The 14,866-nt window shown below is 33.8% G+C and overlaps 1 protein-coding gene across 2 annotated transcripts in view; it reads right to left on the reverse strand.

Moving 5' to 3' along the window:
- Positions 1–1,131: 1,131 nt before the first annotated feature.
- Positions 1,132–14,866, reverse strand: part of Gstcd (glutathione S-transferase C-terminal domain containing) — a 209,269-nt gene continuing 195,534 nt past the window's right edge. For both annotated transcript variants that reach the window (XM_046459202.1, XM_058583789.1), the window contains exons 9-12: positions 10,374–10,507; positions 9,161–9,191; positions 6,226–6,295; positions 1,132–2,783 (exon numbers count right to left, since the gene is read on the reverse strand). In XM_046459202.1, the coding sequence (XP_046315158.1) occupies positions 2,647–2,783; positions 6,226–6,295; positions 9,161–9,191; positions 10,374–10,507 (372 nt within the window). In that variant the 3' untranslated portion in view covers positions 1,132–2,646. The remainder of the gene's footprint in view (positions 2,784–6,225; positions 6,296–9,160; positions 9,192–10,373; positions 10,508–14,866) is intronic.

Here is a 14,866-nt window from a genome sequence, read left to right on the forward strand (position 1 = left end):
GAAGGACAAGAATGGGGGTGAGATCAGGTCACTTGCAACAGTCTTCCTGTTGCCTGCATTCAATCCCTTTTATTTGGCCTGGCTGGGAAGAAGTTTTGACAAAGGCTTACATACAGAAATCACTACACCTGGATCTATTTCTAGCCACAGCACTCAGAGCTGGAGAATGCCAAGCCTAGAGCACGGTGGGAGAACAATAGGGTTCCTGCATTTTTTGTTTTATTTTCCATAATTTGGGAGGGATGGGGAGATGACTGCCCTACATGGTAGACATGCTATTGCAGGTTCATTGGTCCAGGGAGATTGTGAAAGGCTTACCTCAGGAGGTCAAATATCACAGCAGAAGACGAATGAGTTTAAACTAGAAGAAGGGATAAAAGGAGACTATTCTGAGTAGTGGGAACAGCATGTAAAAGCTCAGAGTTAGTAGCCTAAACACCATTAAATAATGAATTAAAAAAATCTTCTACACTGAAAATTACAAAATATTGCTGAGTATAATTAAAAGAAACCTAAATATAGTGAAAGATATATTCATGGTTATTAGATCCAACAACCGTTTAGATGCTGAATTTCCCCAAATTAATCTAAAGAGAGAATACCAAGAATTCCAGCAAGCTTTTTTAATTTTGTAAAATTATAAAAATAAATTGATGAGCTAATTCTAGGGTTTATATAAAAATACAATGGATCTAGAACAGCAAATACAATCTAGAGAATGAAAAATTAAGTTGGAAGACTAACTACCTGCTTTTCTGACATACTATAAAGTTTTTGCAACCAATAAATTAGTAAGACAAACAAAAGAATTGAGAAAACACACACAAACCCGTATATCCATATGCATATACACACACACACACAAACACACACACAGATTTTCAACTGAGGTACCAAGTCATTTTAATGGGAAAGGAGTTTTAAAAATGGTACTGAAATAACTATTCATCAAAATATACCTACCTCTTTATGTGAAAAATGATTTGGGATAGATGATAGACCAGAATATAAAAAGATGGGATCATAAAGTTCTTATAATAGGAGAAATCTTTATGACCTTAGGGTAGATAAAAATTTATTAGAGAATATAAAGAAAATATGTATCATAAAAGAAAAAAAGATAAATCCAGCTTCATCAAAATTAAAACTTTTATTGTGAAAATGAATAGTCCACAGACTACAAAAATATTCTCAATACATATTTTTGGCAACATCTGACAGAAATATTCTACATCTTATTTTGGTGGAAGTTGTGTAGTTACATACAGTTGTTAAAACTTTTCAAATGGAACACTTAAAAACTTGTTATTATATTGTATATAAATGATATCTTGATTTAAAAAAGAAAGTCCACAGTAAAGGAGCATTGTAGCTACAGGCACAAAAGACTAAATTACTCAGAGCCAGTAGTGCTTTCCTTAAAATTTATGCCAGGAAATCAGACTACAAAACTCCCTTCTCCCATTCATATTATTGTAAATTATTCCTATTTTTATCTGAGTGATGAACAATCCAAGTTCTTTCCTCTTATGTCATATAGGAATTAAAAACAATAAAATAAATCTTAAATTGAATAATCTAGGACATGTGAAGTTAAATAAATAGCAGCATATGAGAGAAGATTACTACCTGTCTCTAAAAATGTTATCTGGAAGAAAAAGAATTTAGGCAGACAGAACTATTCAAATAAGCTTCCATACTCCGCACTCTTCACATTCCCAATTTATGCTTGATAACTTTAACCAAGAATTAAACAAAACAATGAGACCATACATTATGGTCTGACATAAAGAACTTCACTAATTCTTCAATATTTCCTTCTAATTGATTTACTTGCATAGGTAAAATTGTATTTCTTGCAATTCATCTTCATATCTTCAGAAAAATCTAGGCCAGGGTTGTGAAAATAATGGATCCTACCTAAATTATTATGAATAGATTTGAATTAAGATATCAATGTATTTGCCAATTAATTAGAATTTATGTCCAAATTCCATATTCCCACAAGATGAAACTTACTGCAATGACTTTAGAATCTTTTCACCCAAAATGTTTGAACCAGAAATGATCACATTTGGTAATTTATGGGCAATTATTTAAAAGGATAATCCTAAATGTATATAAGTTCAACTGACCCCAGCTTAAAAATACCCATACTGTAATTGCCTTCCTAGAGTTTTATAAAATTATAAAAGTACTATTGTTTGAAAAATATAAAAAAACCACAAAACCCCCACAAAGTTTTTCAGTTTCTGTGTGTAAATATCTAAGATTATAAAATAAAGGCTGCAAGTACATTGTTTTGAATTAAATATCACATTGGCAAGATCAGAAAAGCTTGTGAAATGAGAAGGAAATTGTTATTCCAGTAATGAAACCTTCAATGGTGAGTATTATTCTTTTGGCAGCTGAGACGTCAGGGGATTCTCACTATGAAAACCACCAGCCCTTGATCGCACATTGTAAGAGTATTTGTGATGCTTTGCAGGCAGCCTTTCTTCCAAGATTTTCCTGTTGCTTTCCTTCCTGAGCACAATAGGCTCAGGATGGCTAATGCTGTTTCCTACTTATGCCAAGAACCTCCTGAATGCCACTGGGCTTTCATCATGGAGCCAATGGCAAAATATCAAATGTAAACATCTCAATCTAAGTGGGGACTCCCACTATCATGTTGTTTTTGGGAGAGCAGCTCTCTGGCTCCATGGATATCACTTGAACAGAATAACCACGTTCTTCTGCAGCTCTTGCTCGGTCCAGATCCACCAGGCACATGCACTGTTTTCCTGAAATACAGTGAAATGGTATCATGAGAATACCCTTCTTCTAGCAGGACAATTTCATTTGGTTTAAAGAAATCCACACAGTGACAAAATCTACAAGTACTATGAAGAATACTGTTTACTCCCAAGTACTGTTCAGTTTTTTTTTAAATTTAATTCTTAATCAGTATGAAGAGAAGGTAGGTATAAATAATCACATTTCACAAATTAACTCTGCTAATTTAAAGACTAGTAGCCTTTTAATATATTTATAAATAAACCTCAAATAGAACGTTAAATTCTGTTTTCTAATTTGGTTAAAATCCTTTTAAACATCTTGTCATTGTTTTCCTATAAAACTACATTTTCTCTAATATTGTAAAAAAAAAAATCTGTATTTGAGAATATCTAAAGTAACATGCTGACAAAGGACCATCTGATAGTCATGCTACATTTTCTACCCGGAGCTTTTTCAGACTCTAGGAAATAAGAAATGGAAAATATGTTGAGAAATTCTCAATCGTGTACTCATTATTTAAGGTAGATATGTAATGTTGAGTAAAATATACTCTTAATTTTCAGACCTTGCCATCCCTATTAAAATATCAATTCTCTTTTTCCTTTGTAATCTCTGGAAAACAAAAGAGGAAACCTGACTGGCAAGCAAAACAGTCAATTTGTTTTCCTTTGGCAAACATGAACTTCAACTTTCAAAAGTAGCTCAGGGAAAAAAAAAAAACTGATTTGGGGCTGAATATATTCAAAGCCATGGTTGTCTTTCCCATTTTTTGATTGCTCTAAATTCAATATGTAAGCTTCTTTGTCTTCTTGGGAACCTCATTTATTCTATTTTTCCTCAATAATTATAACAATGCCTAAACATTATTTTAATTATAGCAATTTATTTCCACTGAGTAACAGTGAAACTGTTAAACTAAAATGACTTCAGAAGTGAAGATAGTTAAATAAAATAGAAAAGAAGACAGAATTCTCACATTAAAAAAACAGCAGAAGGTGTAGATAAGAACTAAGAACAAGAGACTCAGAATGTTGATGTCACACACTTCCTTAGAAGGACCCATGCCATAAATAATGAACTGTGTTAGAAATGATGATATGAAGAGATATCCACAATTTTATTTAGGCAAATCACCCTTTCTTCATTAAACAGCTATTATGGCTAACTTTTTTTTTTCTTTACTATCTTTCCTTTAAGATATCTGTAAATGTTCACCTCATCAACTTTTCAGTTTAAAATGAAACATTCTCTGTCATAATGGGATGCTCTACATTCCTTCAGTACCCACCCTTGGTTTACATTGCAGCTCATTTACCCTTGGCTTTGATCCCAGTTCAGTTAATTTTTTCTTTTTCATTATGCTGAAGAATCTCACTTTTTCACGTGTAAGTGCCATTACAACTGAAACTCGGTCATCAACATCTACATTTTGGGACTTGGTAAACATCCTAAAAATATTCAGAGAACACAGAAATGGTCTGTGCACAGATTCAGACATCTGATGGAGTCTATAGCTTTATAGAAACCCATTCCTTTTCCCCTTCCTGTCCACATTATATCAAATGCTCTTCCTCTTCAATGATAGACACTTCCGTTACAGTTACTCCCCTTAAAATGCAGATCCACCATAAATATATCCATCTACCATTATGTATTGATTGAATTGCTATGATTTGAACATGCCCCCCCAACAGTGTTGGGAAGTGGGACACAATAGGTGGTGATGAGGCCATAGGCACAAAATAACTGGATCAATGCTGTTATTATTGTAAGAGTGGGGTTGTTATCATAACTATGGGTTCCTTCTCATGTGAGCATTCACTCCCACTTTTCCCTCTCAGTGAGATGGCCACCATGTTATAACATAGCAAAATGGACCTTACCAGATGCCAGCCCCTCCACTGCAACTTTCTGATCCCCAGAATTAATAAGCCAAATAAATTTCTGTTAATTATAAATTACTCTGTGATAGTCTGTTATAGCAGCATAAAACAGACTAAGACATAGGTCTAGTGGTGTTACATCAAATGTATATTTCACTAACTCAAACTGTTGATGAGAAAAGGAAGAGGAATGGAGAAAAAAGAGCAAGTTCCTTTCATGTTATGTCTAAGAGTGTAAGAGAGAGAAGGAATTTCACTGTTCCCTCAATATCAGGTCTCTCATGCTTCTCCAAGTGTGAGCATCTTGCCCTGCTAACTCTTATTTTAGTGTTTAATGGTAGTTATTTCTTATACAACATGGTACCTGCATACAAGCTAACTACTTCATTCAAGCTAACTACTTTGGTGCTCGACCAAAGAAATAACAATCAGTTTTTACCAGTATAACATGGAAGAAAAATAGGCTCTGTACTAGAATTTTGGAAAGTGTGACAGTGCCTAATGTGGTGCTTCTCTGAATAATTTTTAAGATTAGTTTGAATTTGACCCATTTATGTAAAGCCCTAATTTCAGAATCTGAACTTGCAATAACGTAATTCCAATATGCTGAGAAGCAGTATCACAAAAGTAAATAAGAATTTTGTGTCTGGAATCATCTAATTTGCGTTCATAGTGTGGCTTTATCATCTGTTAGGTGAAGATCTCAGGTAAACTTTTGTCTCCATCCACTCATTAAAATTAAATAATAGTACCTATCCCATAAGAATTTATGGAGATAATAAGTGAGGACATTTAACTCAGTGTTTAAATTTATAGTAACAGTTGCTATTATTTTTCTAAATGTGATTTTTTCTAAAGCAATATCTTTTGATAAAACAATTACTTAATAAACTTGAAACACTTCTGTGGTCTTCCAATTTAGGCAACAATTTAATGTTGCAAATGTTGAGTAAAATGTTCTATTATAAATAATATACAAACATACTTTTTTTTTGAAAGAAAACATTATCATTCTTGTTCATAACTTTTTTTTTGGGGGGGGGTACCAGGGATTGAACTCAGGGGCACTCGACCACTGAGCCACATCCTTAGCCTTATGTTGTATTTTATTGGAGACAGGGTCTCACTGAGTTGCTTAGCGTCTTGCTAAATTGCTGAGGCTGGCTTTGAACTCGTGATCCTCCTGCCTCCGCCTCCCAAGCAGCTGGGATTACACGCATGCACTACTACACCTGGCCATAATTTTTAAAAATTCGTCAATTTTGGCATAATGGTTAACTTTTCCATTTTTTGTTATTTTCTTTTGTGGCTTTTGATAGATTTTGTAGTTGGTTCATAATTGTTAGTGATTTAATTCAGTGTAAAAACACTGAAAATTTACTTAAAGGTATTGTTAACCCAAACAGGATAAAATGCTATATTATATGGATTAAGTTTCTTGAGAAGAACAAACTTTAGTTTCTTATTGATAAATGGACTAGTTTTTCCCATATGGAATCTATCCATTAATTCCTAGGCATACCGTGAATAATCTACTCAACAGCTGTTGTATTAAAATACATACCTATGAGCCTTCTTTGGGGTGGAAGCTGGACAGCTGTCTGATCTGCAAACCGGCAAAGAATCATATGTTCCTAAAAGAAAAACCAATAGAATATGAGTTTATTTTAATCTTCTGCTTCAAAGTTATAAAAACAAACAAACAAAAACTACCTAATTTTTTCTGGAGTTCAAAATTGTTTAATTAAATAAAGCACTGCACAAAATGGTACTTTCAAAAAAGTCAACTCTGTGAATATGTTACTTGATAACTTCTTTTTTTCATGTATACTGCTCTTCAGCTGTAGTTCTTTTTTTTTAAATTTTTTAGTTGATGTACACAATACCTTTGTTTTATTTTTATTTATTTTTATGTGGTGCTGAGGATCAAACTCATTGCCTCACATAGGCTCTACCACTGAGCCATAATCCCAGCCCCCAGATGTAGTTCTTAAGAAGAGATATACAGAAAATCTTCAAGACAATTTTGTCAAGTTGCTTTTAATCAAAATATGAAATAGTTACATTTTGTAATTACAATGTATTAAATTAAAAAACCAACAATTCACTTATACTTTTCCTTTATAAATTTTATTTGAATCTTTTGAATTGTGATTCCAAGAAGGTGTGCTCTGTGGCTTCTCATACTACCAGAGGAAAAGGAAGTCATGCAGATCTCAAATTGCAGCTTCATTAGCTCTCTAGGAGTGCCAGCAGCATGCCAGCTACACCCTGGTTTTTCTTGACTCTTACTTTCACCCAGTCACTTTAGAGGACAGGAGCCTGGCTCCCTCTACTCTCACTCCACAAGGCTGCAGAGTGGATCTCTCTCTCAAAGACAAACCATTAGAAAGACCTGACGTAATGGGGCAGCTGGTGTTATTATTTTCTGCTTAACAATTTTAGGAAAGACTGAATTAATAGAAGGCAGCCCCTAAAGGGACAGAGTGAATGAGTTTGCACAGTACTTTTAAATCTGCATGTAGCCAAAGGTGAGTGACTAGGCAAACTCAAAATAAATATAATGCTCCTATGAGCTGTTCATTCAGAACAGCTTGAGTTCCCAAGAATGCTAATGATCTTCCAGCTGAACAAACAGGTTTAACTCATATTCAACATTTATCTTCTTGTTTTTTTTTTTTTTTTTTAAAGAAAGGCTAACAAGTTTCCTCCTCCCTCCCTTCCTTCCTTTCTTCCTTCCTTCCGCTAAGGATTGAGTTCAGGGCCTTACACATGCTAGGCAAGCACTCTACAGCTGAGCCACAATCCCAGCCCCTCTTCTTAGTATTTTGTACATTAAATTTGAAGCCTCTGGTTTTACATAAGAAAAGTGAAATGATTGCAATGTTGCAGGTTTTTTTTTTTTCTTTCTACAGGGATATCTTTGTCTCAACTTTTATGTATTTAAAAACATTTTAATACTTACTATGAATTTAATGGCAAAGGGTAGGAAACTAATAAAGTAAGTCAAATGAATAACATTAATTAAGATTCCACAAACTAACTGCCATCAACAAAAGGACAAAAGAATAATTGAGAATTCTATGATTTGAGAAAAAGCCAAGAAAAAGCACATCCTTTATCCCCATGGTGTTTGTAATCTAAGATTCACTGTATATAAAGGTAATATTGAGGTAATTGCAACTTCAGATGGGATGCAATTCTATTATCCTGATGGGTTTTACTATATTTTATTAAAATTATTCTTCTTTCTATTTGGTAGCAGGAATTCAACTTAGGGGTACTTAACCACTGAGCCACATCCCCAGCCCTTTTTAAAAAAAATATTTTTTTATGTAGAGACAGGGTCTCACTAAGTTGCTTAGGGCCTTGCTAAGTTGCTGAGGCTGGCTTTGAACATTTGATCTTCATGCCTCAGCTTCCCAAGTTGCGGGATTCCAGGCGTAGGCCACCTTGCCTGGATCTTTGTTCTTTTTAATCAAAGTTAAGTTCTGAAAGAACAAGGCATAAAGCAGGTACTCAGTAAAGGTTTCTGGCTAAATTTAATTGAGGAGAAAGACATTTCCCAAGTTGCTTCCAAATATTTGGGTAATAAGTCCATTTAGTTGTGCCTACGAGGCCACCCATTTTTATGAAGCTAAATGAAACTAAGAAACACTGAGATATTAGCTTGCCACAGAATCCAGGAAGTGAAGGCTTCTCTATAAAGCATTTATACCTGAGATCTTCCAGGGCTGGTGGCCAAGCAGCATTTTTGGGGGTGTGGGAGTTTGAGGAGATAAACTCAACTTTGGGGGTTCTAGAGATTTTCTGCTTTTGTGTGCAACATCTCTGCTTTTCAGAAATTTTACATTCTTTTCCAGCCAGTGACATTGCATGTGCCCTACCCCATCACCTCCCTAGTTTTCCTTATTCATCCTCTTATTGTTTGCTTTACCTGTATAAGAATATGTGAAAGATTTGTTTACGGCTGGTAAAACCTAAAATATTTATTATCTGACCTTTTATAGAAAAAATTCTCTCTATTCCAGGTTATCTTTTCAAGTACGTTTTTTATAGTGAACAAACTTGAAAAAAATACACTCTCTCTCTAGAACAAAAGGCAGGTTCCTTTGGCCCATTTCCAGATGCCCTATGGGAACTAGGCCTCAGTGAGTCAGTGTAAAAATGATGGTACTCTGTTTACTGTTATTGCTATGAACAATCAACTCTTTTGTCTCTGATTCAGGATTCTCATATCTTCTACCAGCATCCACCATATTAACCAATATGTTACAGCAGAATAACTTGAAAGTAGGTTAAAAATATCAGACCCTTCACAAATCTCCAACTACTAAAAGAGTTCATCTGGGTTTGTTAATCCAGATACAATACATATTAGATGCTCATGAGTAATTTGCATATAACTAAAGATGATATACTCCCTCATAAATTTGAGATGGAAAACTATAAAGAGAGGATAAAAAGTATATTATCTACATCTAGATCATTAAGAGTACCTTGTATGATAAAGTTTTCTTGAATTGTTCACTGAAATAGAAAAGAAAATGGAATTAATCACTGTTCTAATATTAAGAACACTGAATAAACTAAATTACAAATAAAAACATATATTGTAGCTGAAGAGTATAAAATGCTATCTGAAGTAAAAACTGACAGCTTGAAATATTGTGTAAAAGAATAAAAGCATATTATCAGCATATTATTAATTTTTAAAGAATTTCTTTCATAGGAAGAAACATTATTAGAGAAGTACGACCATTTTTTTCCCCTCTTCTCATAGGAGCAAATAGATTCAGTGTTTTACTGTGTGAAATTTATTATTATTCAAAGGTAGTGAGCAAATATACAGGAGGTAATAAACACTGAAAAATTCCTTTGTTTCTCACAATTCCCCAGGAAGAAGGGTTATGCCATGTCATGCAGGCCATGTATTGAAGCATCAGGCCAGTTAGGAGGCAGAAAGACTAAAGTAAGACACAGGCAATAGTCTTTATTGTGGATTCTATGTTAAAGGGTGAAAATGTCATAAACATGAAGAAGGTGATTCTCCTCTGGTGGGTTAAAGCTGCAAGAATGAAAATGTCTCCTCCTATGTGGGATTAGAAGGATTATAAAAAATGTATATCAAATTTAATCATCAACACTACAATTTAAAAATATTACTGCTACTACTGTTATAAGGAACACTTCACACTTATTGAGTGCTTACTCTCTGCTGCTTCTAAAGTCCTACATTACTACATATATCATATTCTCACAGGAACTTTGAGATAGTTACCAGTATAACCTTTATTTCATACATGAGAAAATTCAGGCAGACAGTAATTTGCCCGAGATGAAATAACTTATACAATGACAAGGAGACAGTATCGACACCCTTGTGTCCAGGTCCTAAACACTTAACCACTGTACCTCACTGCATCTTCCAAGTGGTATGTTTAATTTCATTTAGAAGAACACAAAGAAATTCTGATACTGACAGACTTCTAGTTAGCTGACACCTAGATAGACTTACTTCTAAATTTCAGCAAGAGTTGGATCCATGGGTAAAATCAGAGACAGACACAGAGAAGATCCTTTCTTGTACAATTTATAAACAACACTTGCCATGTGGAAAGTCAATAAACTGCATGTAAAATCTCACTGCAACTTCCTATCAAACAAGTCTGGCATGCACACTGGTGTCTAAGGTAGAATACTAAATTTCACCTTTTTGGAAAATTAAACTTTGAGGTGTTCTGAATGAAACCATAACAGCAAGGGCATGTGACAAAGGAAGCCCGTGTTTTGATGCAGTGCTCAATCACCATGTCTGTAGCCACTCCACAAGCATGCAACGCCACCTGGAAAATAAAACCCGACCTTAGCATTAAGTTCTTTCTTAATGAACAGTGCAACTTTTGTGCCTTAAAATTTGTGTGTGCATGTGTCTGTGTGACTTATCCTCAAGAGATTTCAATTAACCAGAGTATTATTCTATAATAGTTTAAATAGTTCTCATGTGAACATTTCAAAGGACTACTTACCTATTCATATATTAACTAAGAAAATTAAGAAAGGTTGAAAGATTATAAAAGGAGCACTGCAAAAGAAGTATAGGATTCATTCAAAAGGATATGTGAAGCAATCTTAAAAGTGGAAAACTGCATATATATGGATTACTAAACTAGCACTCTGGCTGATTATGAATTTATTTCAGTGGTAGTATTGTGACAAGAACACTAATAATATGCAATGAAAATTTCTAGTCTGGAGCGCTGGTTGGCTATGAGACCCTGTGTCGGACAAAACTTTTCAAGTCTTTGTCTATTCAGCTATAATCTATGCTAAATAATACTGACATAGCATACTCTTAACGCAAAGATTAAATAAAATGTATTTAAAAACACATTTTAAAATTCTATATGAATATAATCTGATTAGTATTATATAAAATTGATTGAATCACATTTATGTAGCACCTTTCTGGGTGTTTTCAATGAATGAAAACTTGCATAAAATACTTTCAAAGGGTTTACTTTAAAAGGAAGGAGTGAGGGGCTGGGGCTGTAGCTAAATGCCAGAGCTCTTGCCTAGCTCTGTTTTAGGCACAGGGTTTGATCCTTAGCATCACATAAAAATAAACAAAATAAAGGGATGCTATTCATCTACAACTACCAAAACATTTTTTTAACAAAGTATAAAAAAAAAGGAAGGAGTGAAGTTAACTCTGAAAACAATTTCAATTTTAAAAAGTTTTCAAAACACATATCCTTAAACACAATTTATTACAACCTAAAATAAATAATTTTGAAAATTATTAGACTAAATGAGGCAAAATACAATTCTATGAAGGAAAATCAGATATGAGGATCCTGAAAAATAAATTATTACACTTTGCCAGAAAAATGTTCGGCTCTCCATTTCATTTTAGGCAGAAACATATTGTATTATACTTTCCCCTCCTAGGGACAGATCACATAAACTTCTGGGTAGAGGAGCACAATCATTGTGAAGAGGAGAGTTTCCTGGAAATGTCTGGATGTAGATTATTTTAGCTAGATTCCCTTTTGAATTGAAAAGCTAAAACCAATGCTATTCTGGGAAGAGAAAAGCCCTGTACCCCTCTGAATTCTTCCCTTCTTCTAGACTTATATAGGCTACACAGAAGTCAACATCTCAATTTCTATGGTAACTATGAACTCACCTTTCCTGTTTCATGGTGAAAATGGCCTAGGAAGGCAGCCATCCCCTGAGGGCAGTACCAACTATCAAGCAATAGGAGAATAGAACCTTGATTTCTCATCTGCTCCTTTTATTTAGTCAGCTTTTCAGTGTAAAAATCTTTCCTTTCATGAGTAGCTGGAGAAAATCTAAAGGTAAAGTTATGGGTGAATATTCCCTTGGAGTAAGAACAGAACTGAGGCTTACTGAGTGCCCTTTGCGCACAGGCACTATGAGGGCATGCCGACATTTCTATGATCACAACAACCCTGAAAGAAATGTATTATCTCCCTTTTAAAAGGGAGGAAACAATGACTTGGAGAAAGGAAGAACTTGCTCACAACAAAGCAGCTACTGAAGGGCAGGACTCTGACTATGGAGCATGACCCCATACATTAATTACACCAAGGTGCTTCTCTACAAAACCCTGTTGAGGCTCTGAAGAAAGAAAAGTTTAGACAATTTATTTTTAAGTATCTACTTAGGTTTACATTCTTTTAGCTACATGTAAAAGAGTGAATTTCTTTTCCTCATTTAAACTAAAGAAGTTAATCACAGAAAAATGAGAAATTATATCCCATCTGATTCAAATGTATGATATGTCAAGATCATTGTACTGTGATGTGTAACTAATTAAAACAAATTAAAAAAAGAAGTTAATCAACTATTTACACAATGGATTTTAGGTCTAAAAGGTTTTACTGCATTACATAATCTTAATTTTCACTGTAACCAAATGCAGGTCAGAAATAATAGGAAAAAATGAAATGAGATATAGAGCAGTGGAATTATTTGAATATGGAAATTTAGCACATATAAGAAAGGTAGTATTTTAAACCAGGGAAGAAAAGATGGATTCTTCAGTAAGTAAAATTACATTAACCTGATAACATGTGAAAACCAAAAATTAGATAGTTCCATGTATCACATAAGAAAAAATAAATTTCAAATGGATTAGAGTTTTAAAATACAAAAAATTATATACGTATATATATATGTATGTATATAATACACACTATATATAATTATATATGTATATATGTATATAATACACACACTATATATAATTATATATGTATATATATGTATATATGTATATAATACACACTATATATATATATACATAATTTTATATAGGCTGCAGGGAAACAGGAAATATGAAAATGTCACAATATTATGGAGGGGAAATTTAGCAAGATCTAGACAGATTACAAACATAATGTCTAAAAATCTATTAAAGAGATACACTGGCAAAAATATATAAATATCTATTTATTGACCAATATTTGAAATAATAAGAAAATGAAAGCAAACCAATTTCCCATTGACAGGAGACTAATTCAATAAACAAAATGGAGCACTCTGCAGTTCTAAAAAAGAATCTAATCTCTAGACAAGACCGTGGAGTAATAAACTGCAGGAAATACTGTTAAATAAAATGTTAAAAATTATTAAACTATTCTCAGAAATTACCATTGATGGTTGTGTTGTGTGCTTCTAGCATGCTAGTGTGCATACTGTAAAATAAAGCAAATAAAAAATGTAGTGCCACTAGGAAACGATGCTAATTTTTAAGCATGGAAGAAAGAAGAAAGAGGAATAAGACTTAAAAAAAAAAAGAGGCTAAGTTAAAACTCCATACTTCTGAATTTCAACTGGAGATATCAGTATAAATTCATGATGATTTTATTGTGTATAGGGGAGGTATGGCCTGACTCAGAATACTAAAAAGAACAAACCAGCAGCAATGACTACCCCCAGTATCTAGACCAGGATATTCTAAATACTATTTTATCCTTAAAGACCCTAAGTTCAGCTCAGAGGAGAAATAGCTGAGATATGAAGTATAAAATACACAAGAAAGCAAGGAAGTTATCAACTGTTATTGAAGCCTTGTCCAAAGAACTCAAAACCCAAAACCCAAAGAGTTACCTGGTGAGCTTCTCACTGAACAAAGATGGGAATATCGGAACATCAATGAGAACAATAACTGTAAATGGATTAAGTTTTTCATTATCAAATTGATGAACCAATCATGATACTACAAAAATTCTATGGGTCACTTTTTGGTAGCTAGCTCACTTTGAAAACTGGAAAATATAGAGAAACATTGAATTGGACTTTGCTATGTGCACTGTACCTTAGGGTAATCAAATAGCTGATGGAAAGCAAATGAAGATGGAATGATAAAATTATAATATCACCATTTTGCAATCCTTATTGATATAAGGGAAGCAGGGACAATGATCATTAATATTTCTAACATTCCAAAGTGACAACCAAACTGCTGATAGAACATACTATTAGCACCTATGATGTAATCTTACCCCCAAATAGAACCAGAATCTGCTTACACCTCTACAATATAGATCTAATCACCAATTTTCAGACAATATACAGAACAGGGTAATATATTAATACAACAATATCAGAGGGATGAAATCAGCAAAATCTTCATGTGGAAAACTTTAAAGGAAAAATATCATGGTTTTGTAAGCAAATAAGATGCAAAGAGAAAACAAAACAAAAAAGGTGGGTAATGATGTGGTAGGCAGCATCATTCCACAAAGAGGCTGCATCCTAATCCCTGAAAATACAAACAAGGCTAAAGGATTTTTGCAGATGTGATTAAGGTTATAGTCTTTAGAATAACAAGATTATCCTGGTTGGTCTTAATCTAACTACACAATGCCTTAAAAGCAGATAATTTTCTCAGGTGGGAGCCCAGAAGAAATTATATAGAAGAGAAGGTCAGAGAGATTTAAAGCATGAGAAAGACTTCACCCACTATTTCAGGCTTTCATGGTGAAGGAGGGCAGGGAATGTGGGTGGCCTCTTGCAGCTGAGAAGACTCCTGGCTGACAGCCAGCAAGAAAACACAGACCTCAGCTCTATAACTACACAAAACCAAATTCTATCATCAACATGAATGAACCTAAAGGTAGATTCTCCCTTACAAGCTTCACATAAGAGCCCAGTCAACATCTTGATTTTGGCCT

Source organism: Marmota monax, unplaced genomic scaffold, assembly GCF_021218885.2.
Source record: "Marmota monax isolate L192 unplaced genomic scaffold, Marmota_monax_Labrador192_F-V1.1 WCK01_AAM20220418_F8-fsc00002, whole genome shotgun sequence".
NCBI lineage: Eukaryota > Metazoa > Chordata > Mammalia > Rodentia > Sciuridae > Marmota > Marmota monax.